Genomic DNA, 24993 nt, shown 5'->3' with positions numbered 1-24993 from the left:
GGCGCTGCGGCGCTCCGCCGGTGCAGTAACCAGATCCAGTGACACAGCGCTGGGATGAGTGGAAGAGCAGACCAGGACATGTCTCAGTAGAAACCTGCATTGTCTTCCAACACGAACAGCATAAAATCCCCGTGTTGAAGATGGGACAGTGCGGTATCACGTCGTCAAAGACGGTTCTGGTCTTTCTGAACCTGATATTTTGGGTGAGTTAGAGGTTTTGTGACAGTTTGAAAGGTGCGTCACTGGCTAACATTAGCTGTGTTTAGCTTTGTTAGCTGTGTGTGCAGTCAGCTGCTCGGCTAGCAGCTGCAGCCGACCTTTGTTCAGCCAGGGAGGGATTAGTTTAAAAAAGTCAATAGGAAAGATATTACCTAGGAGAAATAACTTGTAATGTTTAATGATTTACCGTAAACAAGACATTGCTTAATGAAACACCTTTTATTACGTTTTAGGGTAAATAAAGAGCCCGTGCCGGCTTAAAACATTTATCATTAGTATCACCTGTGTTGGAATGTAGCTAACTTGCAACTTTACCTTTACTCAAATAACGATACGTTATATACGCATTTTTGAGGTACTTTCACTGTACTTGAGTCTTTCCATTTTAGGCTATTTTCTGTTGCAACTCTATCACATGTTGGAGGTAAACATTGCACCTTTTGCCGGACTTCACTTAAATAGAGAGTTGTAATGGCAGGTGTCCAGCTGCAGCTACACTAAACCATTAAAACCTGTCGACATCATTTTCCCTACGCTGCGTTCACACGCCTTTCGCAAACTAGAACACCTTTTTGAAACGGAGCAAATTGGTTTACTTTCTAGCTAAAATATGGGGGGAAAGGCAGTGACCAACTTGAAAAGAAATTTCCCTTTAGATTGCAATCTCTCTCTCTCTCTCTGTGTTATATATATATATATATATTTATATATATATATATATATATATATATTTATATATATATAAATTGTATGCCCTCCACCTCTATGCTTATATCATATGTTGCAGTAGGCTACTGAAATAGTAATCTGTACAGTAGTATACAAAGTATTTAAATTCGGGCACAACATAAAAACATGTACTCAGCAAGTGGTAAAAAAACAGAATTATATTATATTGTCTAATAATATTACACTTTGCTGATAAATTGATTTGCTTTTTGTAGGGATGCACAATATTGGATATTTGCAGATATTCCGTACGCCGATATATAACAACTCATTTGGCCGATAACCAATATTAATACTGATATATCCACTTTTTGCCCCACCTAATTTTAGTGATGTTAAGTGTCTTCTGTAATAGAATTAACATCATATTATGGATATGGATTATGGATGGACTCTTAATGTGAGGGCCCACCAGCAGATGGAGACATAAAATTCTGTTTATTTCAGTGTATGTAGTAATTTATTTTGCAAAATAAGAAATATACCTCAACTGTTTGTACATTTAAATATGTATTGATCTATCTATCTCTCTGCCTATCAATCTATCTATCTATCTATCTATCTGCACACATAAATGTTCATCAAATCGGCAGAAATCAGCATGTTGGCCCATTCTGGTATTTAATTAACCGATGACGTGACGACGTGATGACATGACGACGTGATGACATGACGACGTGATGACATGACGATATTATCCTGCAGCCTAACTTTTAGTTAGGTAAAATTTTAAATGGTGTGGTATTTTGGTATTTGGTGGTATAGTATTTCTACTTTTATTGAAGTAAAGAATCTGAGTACTTATTTTACAACTGAGTTTTTACCCCTGTTGACCTCACAGTGGGGAGTAATAGGTTAAACCAGGGGTAGGCAACCTGAGGCTCTAGAGCCACATGCGGCTCTTTAGCCCCTCTCAAGTGGCTCCTGTGTCTCTGACTAAAAATTATATGGAAATGAATTGCGATTATTTTTTAAAAGTTTTCATTCAGTTTTTCAATTGCAAAAATATGTAGCCTGTACACAGAATATGAAAATGTATTTCATTAACTAAAATATGCATCATATTTCTGTGGCCTTGGTGCTTTTTCTGCTAAATTTTGCCAAATTTAAAAAATGGTGGGTGGTCCTGGATCAAAAAAGCCTGACTAGCTATGGATTCCAAATCTAAGATAGGAGAAGTCTCAGAGGAAAATGGAGAAGTTATTGGTGCATAGAGGTAATAATAACAGTGCATGGATAGATCTTTTAATTTTTACCACCAACACTGCAAAGGTAATGTAACAAAAAATAATAAATAGTGGTCAAACATATTGATGAATGCTCATGTAGACCCATTAATAATATTGATAGGCTAGTTTGACTGTATGTGTTGTGTTACCTGCGGCTCCAGACAGATTTTTTTTTGTTGTTTTGGGCCAGAAATGGCTCTTTTGATAGTAAAGGTTGCCGACCCCTGGGTTAAACCTAATTCATAGCAGTAGAGAATATGATTCAGCTACATTATTGATAATTGCATGTAAATACTAGAAGACACCTTGCTTAACCTGTTTTAAAATTCATTTTGAACTAAGTTATCCATCTTGGTTTGAATAACGTAGACAGATGACTTACATGGTTTTGCCTGCAGCCAATCCCCACAAGTGTTCTCTGATATAATGTAATGTGTGAGTGGCCCAATACCGCAGCAGCTACAATCCATATTTTATGTGATTTGGTAAAGTTTTATGGAGTTGGCAGTTCAGTGTACAGAGATGTCACCAAAACACTCGAAAGCATGGCTTTACTCCACGCTGTTGTTGTGTGGAGGCATGATACACAGCTCAGTGTTTTCCATTCATGAATATGGAATGAAATTGAAAAAAGGTATCAAATAAAGCACTCTGTCAGTATCTGTATCACTTTAAGGGTAAAACTGGTATTGTAATTTTTAATACTATTGCCAGTGCCAGTAAATATAGGTGTCAAATGAATGTAGTGGATCTTAAGGACAGTATTTTTCTCTGACATGCAGTGCTGTTTAAAGTAGAACATGGAAATATTGAAATGATGGTATGCTGTATGCTGCTGCATGTTGGGTCTAAACCTTGGCCATCCAAAAATCACAGCTTACTGTTTATTGCTCTAGATATCAAGTGTGAAGCAGAACCCAAATACAAATTAAACTTTTGCTTTTACAATATTGCATTATCTGGAGTTTCATGCTGCGCTGTTGCTTTTTCTTTGTTGATAGGCTCAAGTGAAATATTGATGTTCTTGTTACTTACAGGCTGCTGCTGGTATCCTGTGCTATGTTGGAGCCTATGTCTTCATTACATATGATGACTACGATCACTTCTTCGAAGATGTGTACACTTTCATCCCAGCAGTGACCATTATTGCAGTTGGAGCCCTCCTTTTCATTATTGGACTCATTGGATGCTGCGCTACAGTGCGAGAGAGCTACTGTGGCCTCACGACGGTCAGTACTCCAGTTTACAAGTTTAGCATGATAGATGAGGGCACTAAAGCCCCTGTGCAGGGAACACTGAAACCTTATGAATAGAGAAATTGGGTTTTAGGATGCATTACAACAGAGCATAAACATATCAAATTTGGCAAATGCATTTTTCGTACTTTATCAGACACAACAAAGTACAGCTCTTTAGAGGCTGTTAAGGATTTTAGATAACGGCACAAAAAGCCTGTCATTAAAGCCTTTTCTCACAAGTGGCAGTTATTTGTTGTAACTTGAACATGCATGCCGGATCCAGTACAAAGATTCTTTTCAGTGCAGGAGTGTAGATATGGTTTAAGAGATTTTTTAAGTTTACCCTTTCAAAAGCTAAAAATAAAAGGGATTTAAAAGGAGATGTGTTTCTGTAGTTGGGGTCAGATTTTGGAATGATGCCAACTTGAAGTTATGAATGTGTGACTTATTGTGGTGGAAATTCTCTGCTGCTTTTGCTGGTGAAGAATGAAATAGAGACTTCTGTCGGCCGACAAGGTTTTATTTCCTTTGCAAAGAAAAGGTCAATCAACATGTGAGCGGTCAGGATGAAGAAAGACCCCGAGCATGGGGAAAACTGGACATTTTATGCTTGTGGAGAAACACACCCCTCGGTCTCTTATCAAAGGTGTGAGTTAAACTCATCACAGTTCAAAATACAAACGAATTTGAATCTTGATGAGGAGACAGAAGAGAAGGATGTCTCACGTGGTTGAAATGCAAAGGAACTGAATTCTGACATTTTGGTGAGGCGGTGGGAGGTTGTGTGTCTCACAAAGAAGTCAAAATTACAATTACACTCACTACTGATTTTCTTAAACGAATGGCTTATAAGGCTATTTTTGAGAGTTAAAATAGGTAGTTCTTTCCCCCCATTGTTATTATCAATTTCTGGTGGGCAGCTTAATTTAATGCAGGAATTTTATTTAGGATAGGCATATATATAAGCATTGTGCTTCTGCCTGTACCTTTTTTAGTCATTACCACCGTACGTTATTTACTTTATGCCGTTATCTAAAATGTATACACTTATTGTACATTAGAGTGTATATTCTAGGTACTTTTTGTCCTTGTTATGTTGTGTGTGATGACTGAATAAAATACTACTACTGCTACTACATAGGTGTTAGCCTATCTACTTTTTAGTTATTTGCACTGTATTTTTCCAGTGTCTTGTTATCTGTGCATCTTAAATCTTGAAATTTAATCCACAGTTTGTTGTCATTCTCCTGCTGGTTTTCGTGACGGAAGTGGCAGTTGTGGTTCTCGGATATGTTTACAGAGCAAAGGTGAGAAAGCCAAGCCAGTTCATGTTTGTTTTGTCCTGGCCTTATTTGATCCTGAGCCTTATCTTCACACAGTCACGTTGGTCTGTACAGTTCAAGGAGATGTGTCATCAAATGTTTAGTCTCACCCCTTCTTAACCATTGGCAGGTTGAAAATGAAGTTAATATTTCTATCAAGAAAGTGTATGATGAATACAATGGCACCAACAGCAATGCCCAGAGCCGTGCCATCGACTATATTCAGAAACAGGTGAGAACAGAAACCCTGTTTACTCCGTAAATTAGATATAATGACATAATTGTTGTTTCACTTTCATATTTCTGTTTGAATTGTTCTGATTGTGCAGGTAGGTGACAGGGATCTTGAGTTTTTATTGTTTTCATTTTCACAGCTTCAGTGTTGTGGGATCCACAATTACTCAGACTGGCAGAACACACACTGGTTTGAAGAATCCAAAGACAACAGCGTCCCCATGAGCTGTTGCAAACCTTACACTGGAAGAAGCTGCACAGGGTCCCTCGCTCACCCTGAAGATCTTTACCAAGAAGTAAATCAACCTTTAAATGCGTCAAGTTTTCACTGCAAAAAAAGTTATTTTTAGGAGTGATTTGTCAGAGTTTGAATTGTTTGAACATATATTTGCATGTGTATTTTTGTGTGTAGGGATGTGAAGCTCTTGTTGTAAAGAAGTTGAAGGAGATCATGATGTACGTCATCTGGACTGCGCTGACATTTGCTGCCATCCAGGTATGTCACTTTCAAATGACCAGCTTTATGAAGACTTTATATTTTCATTTTTACTGTAATTCTATAGAAAGTTGAGCAACAGGCTTCCCTATTAAAATCAAGATGAAATGAAACAGGCTTTTTTACCCTTTTGGATGACATACCCAGTCATACTTTGCACCTGGTTAATTATATATGCCTCCTTCTTATTCTGATATCCAAATCTGATCATGTTTCCTTCCTGTAAAACAAATGCAAGGTTCAAGAGATTTAAGATTCCTTTTATTTGTCATTTTTATGCTTCACATAAAAAACGAAATTGTGTTTCACACATCCACCGCTTAGTAATTCAGTGCAAGACCATTAAAAATTGCAAATTAAAAAGTTGATAAATAGGAGCACTAATAAATAAACTCTAATTATGCTAAAATAGAATAAAATAAATTGTTTTAATTCAAAGATTTCAGAATTAAGAATAATCTAAAAGAACATTCTTCTATGTGTGGTTCACATTCTTTGATTAAGCAGTCTAATTGCTGTGGGAAAAAAACTGTTTAACAGCCGAGTAGTCCTAAATGTGATGCTTCTGTATCCTTTCCTGGACTGCACGCGTGTAAGCATGAGCTGAGCTGGATGAGTGGAGTATCTTATGATGCTGTTTGCTCTGCGCACACTGTGCTCAGTGTGAATTATGATGTGTCTTAACCAAAGTTTGTACCAACCAATTTCAACCAATAATATCATGATATCCACACATTAATCTGCAACTATTAGCCGCATAGAGCCAAGATTCATTAGTTATCTTGCGAGCAACAGCATGCTACATTTAATTTATTGCCTCAAAATGGCAGGCTAGAATTGATTCACTTTGAGGAAAACAGTAGCTATGGTAGCTCCAGTTTATGTGCAAAAAGTGAATTACCTCAGCAACTATATGGAGCATACACTGGGCTTCGTCTCTCTCTCACTGATGGATACTGCTGCTCTGTCTAATTTGCACCGTGGTTGCCTCCTCATGTCTGTAATGGCATGCCCACTTTTCAGAAATCAAATAAAATTCCTACCATTGATACATCCCCTGCTTATCCTGTTTTACTAGAAAATATGTCAAGATACTGAAGCTAGAAACTCTTGAAATTCTGTTTCATCTGGACTTAAAATGCTGGTGTGAGGCTTTGTGGGTTTTTTTTTTCAGTTTCTAACTTTCCTAGGTGAAGTAGTGAAATGATGAGATAAATGTCAGCAGCAAAAGAGATTTCTTGCGGTAGGATTGAAGCAGTACTTGTACAATTTTTCTACATGCCTGAAAGACTAATACCACATTTAAGACATGAGATTGGTATTTATCTTGTAGTAGGAAAATACTGCACATGGAAACCACGACAAGCTTCTGATTACACCTGGAACACACTGCATGTGTGCAAGATCGAAACCTTGCCAAAACTGTGTTGCTGCTGGGCTTGCTGCTGCTATGAGGACTGTATTTCCACATTTAAAAGCACAGATTCCGCTCATGCACTGCTAATGCAGACAGCGTGTTCCAGGCATAACTTTTATCAAGAAAGGAAATAAGTGTATTTCCGAAACGTTTAACTCTTCCTAATTTTTGAGGTCTTTTGTTTTTGGTCTCAATATTGGTTTTATAATACTAAAGTCCGGCAGAAGTGTGGATTACACTACTACAGTGAAATTCCCAAACATTTCTAAAGGGTTGTAACTGACTAACAATTCTAAAAGAGATTGACAAACACAAATGAAAATGTGGTAATGTGTTTGTGTCTTTCTTGTAGATGCTGGGGATGTTGTGCGCATGTGTCGTGCTGTGCCGCAGAAGCCGAGATCCTGCCTACGAGCTGCTCATCACAGGGGGTACCGTTGCATAAAGGAGAGCATATTTCTCACCATAAAAACACTTTCAGAGCTAACATTGGTGAGAGCATGAAAATAATACATTACCACACTAACCTTAAAACACCAACCACACTAAAGTTATATATTTTACCTGTTTTTCAAAAAAAAAAAGCTAGAGACCAAATTCTTCAATGGTCGATGTAAATGAGTTGAGGAAACGTTCTGCTGCTCTGAGGATGACACGAGGATAAAAGACCTAATTTCTGGAGTAAAATGTGGACAGGATAATATCCTCATATGTTAGTTTGCACTATGTGTACGGCTTTGAATATTTTGTATTTAAATCTGTCCTGAAAGACTGTATAATTATACCCTTTACCTCCACTACTACTACTACTACTACTACTACTACTACTACTACTACTACTACTACTGCAACTGCTACTATCCTTCTACTACAGCTAGATTTTGGTTAAAACTTCACCTTTCACCAGCAGTATTCTGTAAAGACATAGTGGACAAAACAGCCCAAAGTGACGGCAAGTTGCTGCGTATGAACTGTGTAACCTAACAGGCTTTTGCTTACCTGGTCTCTCTTTTTAAAAATCAAGCTTTTTAATCCCCTTCAGTATGTGGGATTTCTCAAGATAGACTTTGACCTATAGCTGTTTTGTTTTTTGTTTTTTGGTTTTTTTTTGTCTTGAAAGTCTACTGATGATAGTTTTAGACTTTGATTTTCTGATATGTAGCAATAGCAGACTCAAGAATGTAAATAAAATGTGGGGAAAGTTTGAAATTAAGCAGGTGCTGATTTATTTTCTGATAGAATTTTTGAGAAAAAAGAGATGAAACTGCTGCACCAAATGGGAATTTTTTTCTGTCCAGACAAGGCTCATATTCACAGGCTTGGAAGAACAAGTCAGCTTGCACTTAGAGGTTAAAGTTCAGCTGTTTCCCATGAGGGAGGGGTGGAGGAGGTTCACACATTTAGTCATATGCTTTTGTTTGTGTCTCATCTTTTATGTTTTGTAGCTCTACGTCTTCAAATTAGGGTCGAGGTTACTGTGTACTCAAATTGAAACTTACAAAATGTAAATATTACACCTCTTACTGCAATCTCTAGATGTAGATGTGTTTGCTTTTGGAACATCTTGTCACCACAGACCAGCCAATGGGAACCTTTATAGCCTTCGCTTTGGTTACTTGATCATCACCGAGTCAGTAAAATTATCACCCTGAGAAACCAGATATGTTTGAACCACAGTGGGCGGACTTCTCAGCCACATGACCCAAAAACATAGTAAGGTTGCATTTCAGATACTTTGTGTGGATTGTTTTCTTGTAATCTACGTTAAAGGTCCAGGGTGCAAGATTTAGGGGGATTTAGTGGCAGAAATTGAAAATGAGTGCATTTTCTCTATCGTATAATCACTTGAAAATAAGAATTATTGTGTTTTCCTTGCCTTAGAATGAGATGTTTATACCTACATTGGGAGCAGGTCCTCGTTTAAGGGGATTGCTGCAGTGGCCCAGCACAGACAAACCGAACACTCTTAAAACACTCTCGCATCGGCCACCATAGTTACATGCCTCATTGCAATGGTGCATCAGAAAAACAAAGATTTTTAAATATGATACAGCTTTACTGTTTGTTTGGTTTTTTTTGGGTTTTTTTTAAACTGATATAAAACTTCAAAATCTGGATCAGCACCAGTTTTCTGGTGCAGCATTCAGACACCTTTCCCAACTATTTAAACCTGAAACTTGAGCAGATTGGTTTGATTTCTTTCAAAAACATGAAGAAGGCAATGTGTATCTTGGCAAGAAATGGAAAAAAGTAATAAAATTAGTAAAAAATGACAAGAAAAAGAGAGAAAATTATAAGAAAAATAGTAAAAGAAAAAGAAAAAAACTTGGGATAAATGTAAAGAGAAATGCATAAATATGTACGTCACAGAAATACATTTAGATATTATTTGAATACATTTTTAGGACATTTCTATTTTTTAGACTTATCTTCTGCTACCATTTCTTGCACAGTTGCTAATTGCCACCTTATTATGTTCTTTTAGAGAAATCAGGTCAAAATGCTCAGGATTCAAAGGGTTAAATCACTGGGTCCATCTATTTTGGAAGATGAGGAGACCTCTGAGGATAATTTGGCTCCTTGTGAAAACCTCCAGAACATTTGGATCAGCTTGATTGGTGGCGTGAAACTATTGTAGTCAGTGTTTTTACTGGTTTGAATTGGAGTGTCAGTTTGTTTTTGAGAGGAGGAGACCTCAAAAACATGGGTAGAAGGCAACAAGCAACTTACCAAGACAATGCCCAAAATTTGCAAAAAAAATGTAAAAACTTCACAAGAAAATTAGTCAGAAACCCCCCAGATCAAACAATAAAAAGACCAAAATGAAAAAGTATAAACGTATGTCTTTTTAAAAAAGTATTATAGTAACATTATTTAAAATATAAAATTATTATAGTAATAAACAAACTTACTAGTCATCCTCCCTGTTTTTTTTTGTTTTTTTTAAATACAAATTCTTTGATAGTTTTCTTTTCACCTTTTATGAATTTCTTGCATATTGTGGGACATTTCTGCCAAGTTGGTCATTGCCTTTTTTCCCATGTTTTTGAAAGAAATCAAACCAATTCGCTCAGGTTTCAAAGTGTCATGGCTCCTGCATTCTCCTCCTCCCCACCGCCAGTGTTTTTCCACTAACCTCACTCTGACCTGCTCTACCTGCCAGCCACGCCCACTGCTGCAGCCCGCTCTCCCTCAGCTGCAGCTCATCTCCAATCAGTCCGGTGTTTAAGACACTCCCACACATTCACTCACTGCCAGATTGTTCCTCTGCACTATGCACGATTCTCCAGCGTTTTCCTGCCAGATTTACCGTTGCCGACCCAGCCTGTTCCCGACCTGCTCTCTGTGCCTGCCTCCCCGTGTACCTACCTGCCTTCTGTCCCCGACCACGTGCTTCGCTCCGGCGTTCCGGAAATCTGACGGCTTCACTGGCAAAGACCTCACCGCTCGACCACGACGATCCTCCTGCCTGCTCCTCGACGGTACCGTTGTTCTTTCTGACTGTTTTCCCGGCTACGGATCCTCTGCCTGTCCCCGACCACGATTCAGCGCTATCCCCGACAACGTTCCCACACGTGTTGTCGGCTCGTCGAGCTACGGGGTTTCCTGTTCTCCAGCCACAGTAGGTTCAAGCTTCGTGTCTTCGCTTCGTGGGATTCCCAGAGACATTGTTTGGGCTAACCGCCCGAAGAACGAACCGAAATTCTGTGAGCTGATCTTCGTTTGTGTTGGTTATAATAAAAGTCATTACCAACTAACTCTGAGTTTTGGCGTACTGCATCTGGGTTCTAATACAGTCCGTTTCACAAAGGGTCTGAACGCAGCACAAGAAAACTGATGCTGATCCAGGTTTCAAAGGGTTGATCTAAAAACAATGCTGACCATATTAAAAACAATAATTGAATATTGAATAAATACAAGTAAAGGCCCATTCACAAACAATTCATTTTTAGCATTCAGAATATGAACAATAACTACACATAGAAATTATATACAGTCAAACAACAGAGAATAAAACATTCTGCCCAACATTTAGGACTGCAGATGTATAAGAATGCCACAGTATATCATCAAAATTAGTGCAGTGATCTTGTGCAACAGATAACTCAAACTCCCTGCTTGTTGAGAGGAGCATTAAAAAAACACCAGCAGTCAGGGCAAAGTAATATGAATATGTGCCACAGTAATAAATAAATCATCATTTAACAATGTCTTGTGCTACTGTATGTGACAGCTTCTATCATTATGCGATAAGTGTCTTTCTTTAGTCCAACGGCATGAGACAAGCCCTGTGAAAACTAGGGGTCAGCTCTTCACTGACATGGTCTCAGGGTCAAATCTCTGTCGCTGTGCTCTTTTACCATATAACTGGGGTGAAGAGTTTGAAATTTTAAATCCTACTCATAGTGGATTCATTGATGCATGCAATATTATATATATATATGAAGTTCAGAGACGGGAATTTGAAATGACAATGCCAGCACAAAATAATGCATGAAGGATTAACTCATTCTTTGGCGAGGTAAGATCCTGGGACCAATCCAGTAAAGCCGTTCCTTTTCACCGTCCACCAGCCGTCTTCACCTTGATCTGTTACAACAACAATGTCCCCGACAGACACCGAGAGCTCATCATCCCCCTGAACGAGGACAAAAACATATGATCAAAAGATATCCCTTAAAATGAGCAAGAATACTAACATTGGAAGATACTCATGTCAAAGTTTACCTGTGCCACATAGTCATAAATGACCTTGTACTCCTCATTGCTCTGCTGGAAGCCCGGGTATCCAGGAATGGAGGCGTATAATCCCTCTGATGTCTCTGCTGACATGATTTCAGACATAATTAGCATTTGTTTACCGTCTGTGTGAAGACAATGTTGGCATTTTTCCTCATTTTTCCAAAAATCCTGATTCCTGACTTTGAATATTTGATAAAAGTATGTTTCTCATGCAATATAAAAATGTAAAATTGGCACTGTTAGATACTTGTCCACTGTATGTCCACACCATATTTCAAGACTTAAGACAACTGATAGTCAACTTGCAATGCAAATCTGGTCTGTGATAGGGTGCTGGGTGGCTCTGATAAACATTTTCTAGTTCACAGTTAAGATATATAGATTCACACTGGGAATTATTTTGTACTTTGCATGTAAATAAGGTACCTGAGTGCAAGAAAATTTTGGTTTGTCTATTGTTTGTCCATTAAAAACAAAGTGCTGGGGGATGATCGCCCAGACTATTCAATATAGATGCAGGCTAAGCCCTTAATGTCCTTAAATCCGAGCAACATCCTGTGTACACCTCACCTACACAGGGCTGCTGCGGATGAACTTGCCCTGTGTATTTATATGACCTGGTAAATATGTATTAATGGTGATGTCATTTGCATAAGTGGCCCCTGGGGCAAAGCAAGTCAGGTATCTCTAGACAAATCAGAACAAATGCTGTGGCTTTTTCCTCATCATGCTATATATAGTCTTTCGATAAAAATGGGTTTTAATATAATGTTTTCCATGCCTCACATCAATTTATAGTCCTTTTTGTGTTGTGTTTTGCAAAAATGTGAGCAAAAAGGCAATGAACAACTTGGAAAGACATGTCCCTCAAATTGCAAGAAATTAGTAAAAGGTGACAAGGAAATGTTTTGAAAGTTCGTTTTTAAAAAGGGGGTGGAATTGTTGGAAAATTAGGAAACAGCTAGGGAAAAATATCCAGAATTTGTGTGTATGTATATACTGACAGATAGAATATAGATGTGTGTGTGTGTGTGTATATATGTATGCTGAAGTTCCCTCTAGAGTACAAGGACCACTTCATCTGAATCCCAAGTGGAAAGAATAATAACTACAATATGTAAATCATAGTTGCTTCACACTGTGTTGCATCCAGTGGCTTTCACAGTCGTATGCCATCATTTTGGAAACTGCAGTGTTGCTTTAATGACTCTGGTACTTTACCAGTAGGTTGTGCAACTGGTTCATTGATGCTCAGTTTGGAGCCACTGGAACAGTTTGACTGCAGAAGATTTGAAAACCTACAAATTGGGAAAAGTACTCGGTAAGAAGAGCATAAAGAATGTTACATAATACTCATCATCATTTATTTGGTAACAGTGCTTTCCATTGTGTAAGTCTGACCTTTTCATCACTCCTCCTACAAATCCAGCGCTGCCATTTCTGTCACCTGTATCATCTCTGTCGTAGTAATTCTGATATTCAATTGGAGCTATGGAGGGATCATTAAAATTATGTGTGTGTAAAAACAAAATGCCCTGATCAAACACAATCCATCTCCTGTTTCCAAAGGCAGTTCTGCTCTGTGAATAAGCAGCAGCAGAGAGATAATATTAAAATTTCCACCTTGGTACATATTCAAATCAAAATCAGGAAGACCGCAGGGCCGGTACAAACCTGCGGGTATCGAGCCGATGCGTTTCATCTCCACAAAGCAGTTGTTATCTTCAATGATGTCACACTTTTCCAGAGTTTTCCTCACCTCCTCGTAACACTGTAAGAAGTTTGTCCAGAGTGAGTTTAAAATATACAGCACAATACATCCCATACAAATGTATGAGAACAGCTGCACACACCTCATCGTCTGCGACATTCTGCACTGATAAATGGTTACAGTGCACCCACAAAGCGTTCCTTAGCACGCTGAGGCGGTCTTCCTCCTGCTGCTGAAACATCTGCAAAACATTGTGATTGTAAAAAATAGTAAATAAACCAGAGAATGTTGAAGCACAATACATTTAAGACACTGTTTATACACATATTAACCCTTTGAAACCTGTGCAAGCTGGCTTGGAAACATGGGAAGAAGGCAATTAGCAACTTGAGAAATGGCCCAGAAATTAGCAAGATATTAACAAGTAAAAAGGAAATACCCGAAAATAAAATAGGAGAAGAAAAATAAGAAAAACAAACAAGAAAATAACCACAAAACATGCTCAAAGTTAAATCAAATGAAATAGCATGTATTTTTCTTGTAACATGATTTTAAATTTAAAAAAATCTATATAGTTTTCTCAACATTTCTTACTTCTTTTAAGCAAGATTTCAGATATTTTTCTTGTCATGTTTTACTTAGGTGTGCTAAAAATAAAATCAAATCTATCTATTCTACTGAAATCAAACCTTGTTTTTCTTCAGGTTTTAAAAGGTTTAAATGCTTTTGAAAGATGTCTGACTGTAGCAAAAGATAACTGATGTCGATCCAGGTTTCAAAGGGTTAAACATATTGATGCAACTGGCAATTTCCTGCACATCTGTTTTATTGCTTCATGATGTTAAATGTATTATTTCCTGTTTTGTCTCCTTGTTTTGTGTGTGTATAATTGTACTGCAAAGTATTATTGACCTTTTTAAACAAAGATGAAGTAATTGAACGGTTGGCTCAGTATTGTAGATGTTATCTCATGTAGGAAGACTTTGTTGCAGGGAAACAGATTGGTGACTCACTTTATTCTCTGCTTATAGGAAGTATCGCACATCCTCTTTGACAGAGCAGGCCAAGGGGTATTACCACTATTGGTCTAAGTTTGTACATTTTGAAATGCATCAAGCAGCAGTGTGTAATTCTCACTTGATAAACGCTGAGAGGAGAAATACAGCGTGTCATGCTCCACTTTACCTCACATGTGCTGATGTGTGTTGATTCCCACTCTTGTCGAGTCTTGTCCAGCTGTTCAATGTTTGATTTGTACTGTTTCTCTGAGGACAAGTGAAATAATTCATTGTTGAAAAAAAAAACCCAAAACACGTAAATAAACACTGAGGTTTTATTTATACACCGGATCTAACTCTACTTCTGAAATCCTCAATAAAGGGGAAGGGGAAGTAAATGTAACCACCATCCTCAAAAAAATTCTGGTAAAACATAGCAGCTGTCTACATGTAATGGCTGCATTTCACTTGATATATTATCTGTCCTCACCAGCTTCATCTGCAGCTTCTCTGCACTGTTTTGATTTGTTGTTCATCTGGAAAAGAAAAGAAAAATTACACATTGTCTTTATATCTGTAACCCTGTAGTTTTAACATAATCTTTCAAAATTACATTCGTCAAAACAGAAACTCAAATGCATTTTGTAATGCATCCAGATGCTTTTCACAAAAAATAAAACCCTGTGCAAAATGGTTTGATTTCTTCCAAAAAACATGGGGAAAAAGGCAATTAGCAACTTGGCAAGAAATGTTTTTCAAATTGCAAGAAATTAGCTGGTCTTAGGTTGCCGGGTGGCCCTGATTAAATTATGGAGAAAACTATCTTTGTGTCCACAATTCAATCTCAGTTTAATACGTGTACCAATTAGCAGGATTTTGTGACTTTACAACTAATTTGGAAACTAATCACGGCCAAATATGCAGCAGGTCCAGTGTGTAACATTAACCCTTTAAAAACCTGAGCAAATTGGCTTGATTTCTTCAAAAACATGAAAAGAAGACAATGAGCAATTTAACAAGAAATAACCCGAAATGATAAAAAAAAAAGTTAAAGAGAAATTGCAAGAAAATTAACAAATTTTCCCCTGTAACCTTATTTTAAATATATAAATATAGTATATATTAATTTAGTTTTCTTGATATTTTTTCATAGTTATGTGATAGTTGAATGATTCTCTTATGATTATAATGATTTTTTTAGCTCATTTTCAGGTCATTTTCTTACCACTTCTACTTATTTTGTTGAAGTTTACAGGACATATCATTCCAAGTTGCACATGGTCTTTTCTCACATGTTTTTTTAAGGAATCAAACCAGTTTGCTCAGTTTACAGGTTTACATGTTTGAGAAAGGTGTCTGAGTGCAGAACACGAAAACTGATGTCGATCCAGGTTTTAAAGGGTTAACGGGGGACATGGAATATAATAAACATGTTTTCTTTGGTGTATTATCACCCGAAACTAAGAGAATGTGTTTTTGTTTCCTTAAAATGACTCATTCATTATTATCTACACAGGGAGCAGGTCCTCGTCCTCGGAGTCTGCCGTGCTGCATCGCCACGTTTCTACAGTGGCCCAGAACGTACAAACCAAACGCCCGCTCTGCATAGATCCAGTTGTGTTTTCACGTTGGGCAACTAGTCAGCAGCCCCTCCAATACAAGTCAAACAGCACCAGAAAAGAATGGATTTATGATGTGAAACTGCTTTTTCAGTGTTTTTGCCAGGTTGAACAGACAGGTTTGTTTGTTTTGGAGAGGAAGAGACCTCTGCAGGTAATTCAGCTCCTGGTAAAAAAAAAAACAAAAAACTTCCGAATGTCTGGACCAAAAAAAGGTGAACACATCAGCTGGTGCTTAGTTTGCAGCCCATCTGTGATGAGCTGAACAGTGTTGCAGAAAAGCTGATTTGTATCAAGAAACAGCTTAAATTAGTGTTTTTATCGGTAATAAGAGCAGACTTCTCCATTGGTGTAGAGGGCATATAGTAGTACAGAGGGGATCTTCAGTGATTCTAATAAATATTTTTTAAGTGAAAAAAAAGCACTTTTAGAGAATCATGTCAATATCTTTTCATCACTGAATTTATATGAATGCACTGGTTTCAAACCAAAGCGCAGATTTACCTTCTCGATCTGTTTGGGAGTGGCTGTGGGAGCGTTGCCCGTCTTCTCAGCGGTTTGCTCTGCCTCATCTGCCTCCCTGCAGCGCTGCTCGTAGGATCTTTTAGACTAGGAAGGAAACAACAGAAACTCATATGAAACTGCAACACCCATCCTCTGTTCATCTTGCTCTTTGAAACCTTGACAGGAAATCGGGGGGGGGGGGGTTCTGCTAAGAAAATTATCTGCAGGAAAAACAAAGTGCATCAACTAAGATCTCACTTCCCTCTTTTGACCAAAGAGAAATGTGAGTGTAAGATCCTTAATGTGTCTACTGTACCTATGTGTTGACTGGTATGTTCTTATTATCTTGCAAAACCGCCTTCCTCTTATGCATCTTAAATAAATAAATAGCTCCGTCTCTCTGCTAAAGTCTTCTCAGGTTGCACTTTTCTTTATACAAGCAGGATGTAGCTGAGATGATGCATGCTGTTCACCACTGCCACCATTAGGCCTATATAAAGAGCAGTGTAAATACACACTAAAACTGAAATAACTCGGTCTGTAGCTGCATCTGATAACAAGCGCCTCCACACACACGAGGTCTGATCATACAGATCATCATGATAATATGAATTGGCCTTACTTCTATTGTTTTCTTGTAGAGGGAGACTTTTGTCTTCTGGATCTTCTCCATGATGACTTCATACTAAGAAGTAAAGAACAACACAATGGTGTCACTGTCATCAGAAAACCACAATGAGAGAGGTGACTCTTTTTAGATTTCCTCTGAAGGCAAATGAGAGAGAGAGAAATCCTTTCACTGGTACCTTTTTTCTCTGTTCTTTCTGTCGCTCTCTAAACTGTTCCATTCTTTTCACCTCCTCCCTTAGGGCTGCAGAGAGTTGAATGTGTGAATTTCCTACATTTTCAATTTCTGAAATAACACCAAAACATACATTAAAAAACTCAGAAGTGCCTGAGACGAGTATGAAGTATACAGGGAAAATCATGTAGAAAATATATCTGGTGCTTACGTGTTTTCATTTCATCAAAACATGCTCTCAAAGTGCTGTGAAAACAAAATGAATAGAATTTTATGACTTTTTTACATGCAGTGTTTTCTGCACCTCCAGCACTGCAGAATAAACGTGTTACTTCGAAAGGTAAACACCCACCAGATCTCGTATAAACCCCCAGCCTTGCGTGCGATTGTGACTAGTTCCTTGCCATATTTCTCCTCTGCTGATGCCCTGCATGAACAAAACCAACACAGAGCTCAACCACATTAAACAGAGTTAACTTCAATCTCTCATCAAGTACGATTTATTAGAAGTGTGTGAGCCCACCTCAATTTCAAGAGCTCCTCCATGTCTTTGCACGTCCGTCGACCATCATGAAGTCTCTGACTGATAGTCTCATACCCGATATTACTGATAAAGTCCGCTCCCTGAAACCATAAATACCAAATCAAAATACTCAGTACAACAACCTTAATACATACCACAAACAATGTTACATTTTGGTTCTTTATAGCTCAGTATTTAAAATATCACAAAATGATCACCTTGCTGGAAAAAGCCCATGATTTAAATTAGGGGTGTCAAACTCACTGTAATTCAGCGATCACATGCATTTCAATTTGATCTCAGGTGCACCAGAAAATTACCTAATAACCTATAAATGACAGCGTCTTTAAATCGTTCCCTCTTATTGTAAAGAGCTCCATTCTAAAACTGGGAATCTATATACAAAACATGACCAACAGCCCTGAGATGTCTTAACCCTTTAAAACCCAGATCAACATCACTCATCATTTGGATACCTTCACAAGTATTTAACCCTTTAAATTGGCTTGCGTTCTTTTTAGAAGTCTGATACAGATTCTTTTGTGCTGAAGATGCTGATTGACAATATTTCTCAGTGTTCAATATCTGTAAATTTGACCACAATAGTATGTATTCATTGTTCAGTGTGGTAAAGCCTCTAAAGCAGAATTTTTGTATAGTGGGCTTCTGTTTATCTTGCCTCTGAATCCTGGCACCTCTAAGCCCTCACAGAACGTCAATATTAGGGGTACAAAGTCACCCAGTGGGCCAGAATGGACCCTTAACGGCCAGTTCTGGCCTCCGGGCCGTTGGTTTGATACCCCTGGTTTAAATGATACTCAGACCACAAGTTGTACATGGATGACTTTGAAAATTTTCCCCGTGGAGGTGGTATGGCATCAAGAGTAGAAAGTGTTACATGGTGCTGCAGGGGTCTGAGTGGAAAGAGCTCAGTGAGAAAAGTACCCAAAACCCCTCCCATGTTAAGGCATACTTGGCTTAACTGAAATTTGACACATGCAGAGGTAAAATTTCTGATGCAAAAATTTTGGCTTTATATTCGTACTAGGTTACATTTTAAATAAGATCACTGATAGCAGTGTGAGGATAAAGAGGAAAAGGGAAGCACCCAACTTCACCATGTAAACTGAAGCTACTGCAGAGTCCAACTGTTTGTTGTTTCTTAATTACCAGTTCCTGATACTTTGCTGTATTAGCAAATGGTTATATAAACATTTTGAGTTGAGGTCTGTGGCATTGTTCCACACACATGTGGCTCTGTGCAGATCTGAATAAGCGCATGAACAGGAAACCCTCAATAATTGCACAGAAGACACAGTTACCACCATAAAACTATCTTAAAAAACTAAAAACAAAATACTTGCACTGAGACCGAGCTGTTAGGTTTGTGTGACACACCAAATTTTAGATAAAACTGTACACAACCCAAAGATAAAAAGCAATTGTTTGCTTATCAAGACCGCATACATAAAGGAAAAGTTAATGCTTTAATTCATGCAATGATTCAGCAACTGTTCAGTGAGTTTCATAGTCAGAATTTTCTTAAAAAAAGAAATTATTATTAGACTAAGGACAAAATAGAGTGTTAAGCAAACTTAAGTCACAAACAAGTTTCAGATAACCAAATACATTACATGGTGTAGCGATACTGTCCAGACAAAACGTTGAGCATAAATACAGTAGACATGGAAAGATATTACCTCAAAACTTCAGTAAAGATACTAAGTACAAAAACAGTGACTTCACAGCCCAGTAATAACTCAAAGTCAAGTTTAGCTTTCAACATAAACATCCCAAAAAAAAGACTAACTCACCCAAAAAGCATCCTTAAATTCTACTTTCATCTTGTCGGTGGTTAAAAATAGTCCCTGTTAGAGAATCGACTCAACTTAAAGTCACTTTCCAGCGCCTGGCAGTGTCACAGGCTGTTGCTTTGCTGCAAGTGAAATGGATCATGACACATTCAGGAAACCAGCCTTCAAACAGCAACACTCACTGACTTACTCAGTTGATTTAAATGAGGAAGAGCTGCAACATATCAGCAGTTACCACAACTGGACTGATACTTGTGTCAGTGTATATTTGGCACTGTGAGAGGACAAATCATGATGGTACACAGTTCAATGAACTTGTTGTATGAATGTGATCAAAATAATTTCTTGTTTAAAAAAGTGGTTAACATCAAGTTTCAACATAAATCTCCTTTTTTCAGGGAGTATGTGCATGTTAGAGTCGACAAAACAACAGACATGACTTACAATATTATGCAATCCAATATAGCGGCGCTCCAACATAGTATTTTGTGAAGTTTCTGATTTACTGACAAACACTGTGATCATTTCACAGGTGCATAACTTGCTGGTGATGTATTATGTTTGGTTTGCAATATGTGTTTTCCTGATATTTTGTCCATGTCAGTATTTCAAACAGTTTTTGACCGATAACAATGGCGTAAATAGATTGTTAAGTGCAACACAGGAAATAAACAGCATTTCAACATGGGAAAAAAGAAACAAGACCTTAACAATTAACAAGACGTTAAAATAATAGTTATAATTCGTCGTGTGACACATGCAGCTGTCTGCCATAGTCTGTCACTTCACTGTTCATGAACGTTTCTTGATTTTTCAAAACTTCTGCCTCTGAGATCTGCCCGTCTCCATCATGGTCCATTTCCTTAATGAGGTGAAGAGCCTGTTGATGACATGAGTAAATTAGTGAATATGCTGCCCTGCCAACATGGAGAGACAGTTTATATAATTCTACCAAGCAATAACTAAAGAAGCATCTATTTGCTCATGTATTTATATTTAAGAATTGTTTATTAAAAGAGCAGCGTGGAAAATTAAGAGGGATCTATTGGCAGAAGTACAAGATAATATTATCATAATATTTAAGTAGGAGGGTAAAATAAAGATAGGTGGTTTGCAAACTGTGATGCGGGCACTGTGCAGGACTATTGAGCGAGCTGAGTCGGAAGGCAGGGCTCTCGATTTACCGATGCATCTTTGTTTCGACACTCGCCTGTGGTCATGAGCTTCAGGTAGTGATCACCAGAATTACATCGGAAATACAAGTGGCTGAAATGAATGTCCTCTGTAGGCTGTCTGGGCTCAGCCTTAGAGACAGGGTGAAGAGCTCAGACAACACACTAGAGGCAGTGGAGTGTCCAGACTTTTTCTTACGGGGGTGGCCCAAGTAGGGCACTGACTTATGCAGGGGTGACATGAAGTACGAGCGCTGCTGCAGGCACACGCGTCAGAATAGCTTTAATTTACCATTTTTGTCTCAACTACACCTACTTTAATTATTTACACGGCAGTGTCTTAAATTCATGTTTATAGTTTAGTTTAAAAGATAAATAGACCCACCACTCACAACACAACAGAGTAAAATAATGCTTTCATATTAAAATAATAAATAATAAAATAAAAAAATGATGAAATAAAAAATGCCAAAAATTTTAGAATAAATAAGCCTGTATGAACAATCTTTTTAAACAGTTGCATCAGTTTATTTGTATGTAAAGTTTTAGTCAGACTAGACACGACTCTGGCGCATTATTAATGGAAATTCAGTAACTGGTCCAACTGTTCAAACTGACTGGGCAGATAGCCAATCATAATGGGGTGGCATCTGGGGTGCCAATGTGATTCTTTGGTGGCCCATGTCACCCTGAGGCCGCTCCTTAGATACGTCCCTATTAAAAGGGATTAGAAGTCATCGGGGTCCCCTAGGGGGAGTTGGAAAAGGGACATCTGAACGTCCTCGCTCTCGCAACAAAGCCCCGGCAATAGTGGATGAAAATGGACAGATGTTTTCATGAGTCTGTAATCACCTGAGACTTAAGAATAGTTGTGCTTTCATTAGTTTAGAATAAGCCCTTCATATCTATATGGGGAGCGGGTCTTTTTCCACAAAACCCACCATTTTGGACCTTCGTGTCCTTCCAGTGGTGGAGAAAAGACAAACCAAACACTGGCTCTAGATACGACCTTTCACATTTTATGTTACCTGAAGGCCACCATAGGTTCTCATCTCTCAACTTTGAACTTCATACACGATAGAGGCCACTAAATGATACACACTGGTCATTTAATATTAATCTGGAATGCCAACAAAATCCAGGCAGATACTTGGACAGCTCAGTCTCACCTCTTCTCTTGCTGAGCCGTAGCTATTTGGCGCCACCCAGCGGAGCTGCTCATCTCGATTCAGCTTGCCGTCCTTATCTTGATCATAGAGGTCTTTAAACCGCACTGTTTCTTCAATCTCCCACTGTGACGGGGACTCCTCTGATAAGAAAAAATAGTGTCAATACTGCACAGGGGACAACAATTTGGTATAGCCGAGGAAATGAACAACAAACAGATCATAATCTACGAGTCAATATAATCTCAGCCGTTACTACGCACTGAGCGAGGAGATTTGGAATGCTTAAATGGAAAGACAGACCAAACAGTCCTCCAAACTTTCTATTTATGGATTAGAGATCCTATGCATCTAATGAATCTGGAAAAAAGAAATCCTCACAATACAAGAGGCTGTGCCCTCAACATCATTTGGCAACCAGTTCTAGACCAGGTTTTCATTGTCCCCATCTTTCATTTGTGTTCTTTGTATGTTTATGAATCACTTATCATATTTACCATTGAACTTATGCTTTGACATGGCATATTGTAAATGTGTAACAGTGCTATAGGCTAGAGTTACTTAAATGTATCAAACTGCATTCTGCATAATAAGAAAAACTTTTTAAAAAAATACTTTGCACAAAATAATCTCTGTAGTCTTACCATCACCACGAACATCTCCAATAAATTCCCTCAGACTGATGAATCCATCTTTATCAGTGTCATATTCACTTAGCACATCTTCAATGGCAAAATCCTATTTGGGAAAAAGAAATGTATTAATGATTCAATTTTGACATGAGATATGAAAGACAATCTTATGATGAGTTGAAGAACACGTTATCAGATCAGGTTTTGCAGGAGCTGAACTCGTCTTACAGCCATGTGATCCACTTCAGATGGATGTGTGAAGGCAAGAAACTCTGACACGTTAAGCCCGGGTGTGTCGTCCCTGTTTGCAAAGTCAAAGCGCCTCTTCTCCTTCAGGTGGAGCTGATGGGATATGAGCCAATGTTAGTATAACAGACAAAACCGGCTGTGGTTTAAAGGTCCAGTGTGTAAGAGTTACGGGGATCTTTTGATTGTCTAACCTTGTTGTCTTTTTTGTGTTGTATTTCATAATGTGAAGCACTTTGAGCTGCATCCCTTGTATGAAAGGTGCTCTGTAAATGAAGTTTATGATGATGATGATGATGATGATGACTATATTGTCATAAATTGAATATACTGTAATAAGTGTGCTTTCTTTGACGTATAATCAACTCAAAATAAGAATCCTTGTGTTGTCATTACAGGTCCTCGTCTATAGAGATCGCCATGGTGCACCACCGTGCTTCTACAGTAGCCCAGAAAGGACAATCAAATGCTGGCTCTAAAAAAATCCCCAGGTTGGTTTGTTTTGGAGATGGAGAGACCTCTGCGGATAATTAGGTTCCTGAGAAAAACCTCCTGAAAGTCTGGATCTTCAGTTTTAGAGAAAAAAAGGTGAGCACACACTAGCAAGCGCTGGACTAACACCCTATCTGTGACGTGCTAGTTCGGAACCGGGAAAACATAGATTTGTAACTTGAAACTGATTTATTCAGTGTTTTTACTAGTTTTATTCACCTGGTGTGTGTGTTTTGGAGAGTAAGCGATCTCTGTGCGTAGTTCAGCTTCTGGTAAAAACCTCCTAACAGTGACCCCTGATGGAATTCTAACTGGGAGAGGTATCAGCTGGTTGCTAGCTGCAATCCTCACCACTAGATGCCACTAAATCCCCTAAATCTTAAACACTGATCCTTTAAAGTGACTCATAAAAGGACAATAAAAGTCTACGTACGTGTCTGAGAGACTCTTGCTCTGGATCATCTTGTACTGCACTCTCATCAAAACTAAGGAGCTGGTCATGAGTGACCATGTTGTATTCCTCCCATGTTACAATACCATCTTTGTCAGTGTCAAACTCCGGGAAGCGCTCTTTTGCATCATCCAGAGCATATTTTCTGTAGACTTTCTGAATCCATAGTGTGATCTCCTCTGTCGATAAAAAAACCCAAAACAAAAGAAACAAACAAATAACAGCAGACTGAGTATGACCTTTCATCACCTCTGTTTATCTTTGCTTTCTTTTTTAATCTTATGAGAGACATGTACCTGAATTTAGCAGATTGTCACCATTGGTATCAATCCGCTTCACAATCTCCATCATCTTTTCCTTCTGTTCTGCTGGGCTGAGCCTCTTAATCTCCTCAGTGTCCTAGAGGTGCATAAAATAAGTAGAGCAAAGAGTGGGCAGGTGATAGATAAAGATTGGAGACTGTGCTGAATAATAAAATACAATATTTAGAGACCTCATCTCCCAGCAGGATGTTCATGTCATGTTCAGGGTTGTGCTGCTGGCCAGTATAGTGATCTTCATGGAGATGTTTGTGAGAGCTTTGAACAAATCCAAACTGAAGTATCAGCAATACTAGCAATGCAGAGGGAGCCATCTGTTGAGTAACACAAGTTATTGAGGAAATTAATAAAAACACCAACCAGAAAGTATTTGTGAACTTCCAGGGAAGTTTCCCAGTTGAAAACTCAAATGACCAACACGGCTGCTGCGATGCAAACACGCGACCCTGTGGTCAGCTGTTCTGACAAACAAACTAAACTTTGTGTGGGAGCCTCATCCTGCATGGTGATGAAACCATGGTGACACCCGTCAAATCTATCCGGAACACGAGCGTATAAGATAAAGGAAATGCGCAAAAGTTTGGTACAAACACTAGAAGATTCATTTAAGTCCTGTTTGTAGTTAATGTTTTTAAGAGAGAGAGAGAGAGAGAGAGAGAGAGAGAGAGAGAGAGAGAGAGAGAGGTAAAGGCAGAATCGAGGACAAAAACAGCAGCGTTGGCAAAAATCAAAAGACACCGTTATAAAGTAACTGACACAAAAGTGACAAATAATGGAAAGAGAAGATGTTATTACCGTGGAAACTCCGTACAAGTGTTACGACAGTTTCATGCACGCCTGAGGATACGTGTACTTCCGGCTACACATTTCAAAGTAGTCGTCCTGCTATTGCAGTGGATGTCAATTTTGCCGCATA

At 38.4% G+C, this 24993-nt stretch overlaps 3 protein-coding genes across 6 annotated transcripts; 1 reads left to right on the top strand and 2 right to left on the bottom strand.

The window, feature by feature from the left end:
• The first annotated feature begins 16 nt into the window (after positions 1-16).
• tspan3a (tetraspanin 3a) lies at positions 17-8097 on the top strand. The gene is made up of 7 exons (XM_042496423.2): positions 17-203; positions 3215-3406; positions 4648-4722; positions 4868-4969; positions 5112-5267; positions 5384-5467; positions 7237-8097. The coding sequence occupies exons 1-7, from the start codon at positions 141-143 to the stop codon at positions 7327-7329; spliced, it is 765 nt and encodes a 254-aa protein (XP_042352357.2). The 5' UTR covers positions 17-140; the 3' UTR covers positions 7330-8097.
• Positions 8098-10810: 2713 nt separating this feature from the next.
• Positions 10811-19738, bottom strand: pstpip1a (proline-serine-threonine phosphatase interacting protein 1a). Of its 3 annotated transcripts, none has more exons than XM_042496194.2 (15): positions 19599-19738; positions 17785-17885; positions 17614-17688; positions 17473-17507; positions 17266-17372; positions 17082-17144; positions 16460-16564; positions 14827-14872; positions 14524-14603; positions 13481-13579; positions 13302-13398; positions 13029-13116; positions 12849-12925; positions 11613-11710; positions 10811-11523 (listed from the first exon to the last, which is right to left on the bottom strand). In XM_042496194.2, exons 1-15 carry the CDS (start codon positions 19626-19628, stop codon positions 11392-11394), a joined length of 1233 nt encoding a protein of 410 aa, XP_042352128.2. In that variant the 5' UTR covers positions 19629-19738; the 3' UTR covers positions 10811-11391. The 3 variants fall into 3 exon arrangements, with proteins under 3 accessions (XP_042352128.2, XP_042352129.2, XP_087936711.1); XM_042496195.2 differs by having other exon boundaries at positions 11613-11707; XM_088080585.1 differs by having other exon boundaries at positions 17266-17330.
• Positions 19253-24957, bottom strand: rcn2 (reticulocalbin 2). Of its 2 annotated transcripts, none has more exons than XM_042496196.2 (8): positions 24873-24957; positions 24251-24391; positions 24054-24156; positions 23740-23936; positions 22797-22910; positions 22581-22674; positions 21940-22079; positions 19253-20478 (listed from the first exon to the last, which is right to left on the bottom strand). In XM_042496196.2, the coding sequence occupies exons 2-8, from the start codon at positions 24389-24391 to the stop codon at positions 20335-20337; spliced, it is 933 nt and encodes a 310-aa protein (XP_042352130.1). In that variant the 5' UTR covers positions 24873-24957; the 3' UTR covers positions 19253-20334. The 2 variants fall into 2 exon arrangements, with proteins under 2 accessions (XP_042352130.1, XP_042352131.1); XM_042496197.2 differs by lacking the exon at positions 24873-24957 and adding an exon at positions 24438-24716 and having other exon boundaries at positions 24251-24335.
• Between the last annotated feature and the right edge of the window lie 36 nt (positions 24958-24993).

Source organism: Plectropomus leopardus, chromosome 7 (assembly GCF_026936395.1).
Source record: "Plectropomus leopardus strain MGB_pleo_1.0 chromosome 7, ASM2693639v1, whole genome shotgun sequence".
Taxonomy (NCBI): Eukaryota; Metazoa; Chordata; class Actinopteri; order Perciformes; family Serranidae; genus Plectropomus; species Plectropomus leopardus.
Note: the sequence above shows the minus strand (reverse complement) of the source record. Positions and strands in the feature narration are given on the sequence as shown.

What these genes read in the sequence shown, in the direction of transcription:
- rcn2 (XM_042496196.2), bottom strand. Translation starts at nt 24,391, where the DNA reads ATGGCTCCCTCTGCATTGCTAGTATTGCTGATACTTCAGTTTGGATTT. An exon ending in TGGAGATGTTCGTGGTGATG is followed by an intron (nt 22,080 to 22,580) that starts GTAAGACTACAG and finishes TTTTCTTATCAG; the next exon opens with AGGAGTCCCCGTCACAGTGG. An exon ending in ACGGCTCAGCAAGAGAAGAG is followed by an intron (nt 20,479 to 21,939) that starts GTGAGACTGAGC and finishes TGTCATCAACAG; the next exon opens with GCTCTTCACCTCATTAAGGA.
- pstpip1a (XM_042496194.2), bottom strand. Translation starts at nt 19,628, where the DNA reads ATGAAAGTAGAATTTAAGGATGCTTTTTGG. An exon ending in CTCCCAAACAGATCGAGAAG is followed by an intron (nt 14,873 to 16,459) that starts GTAAATCTGCGC and finishes TTTCTTTTCCAG; the next exon opens with ATGAACAACAAATCAAAACA. An exon ending in ACCAGTTGCACAACCTACTG is followed by an intron (nt 11,711 to 12,848) that starts GTAAAGTACCAG and finishes AAATCATGTCAG; the next exon opens with CAGAGACATCAGAGGGATTA.
- tspan3a (XM_042496423.2), top strand. Translation starts at nt 141, where the DNA reads ATGGGACAGTGCGGTATCACGTCGTCAAAGACGGTTCTGGTCTTTCTG. An exon ending in GCTACTGTGGCCTCACGACG is followed by an intron (nt 3,407 to 4,647) that starts GTCAGTACTCCA and finishes TTTAATCCACAG; the next exon opens with TTTGTTGTCATTCTCCTGCT. An exon ending in TCGACTATATTCAGAAACAG is followed by an intron (nt 4,970 to 5,111) that starts GTGAGAACAGAA and finishes TCATTTTCACAG; the next exon opens with CTTCAGTGTTGTGGGATCCA.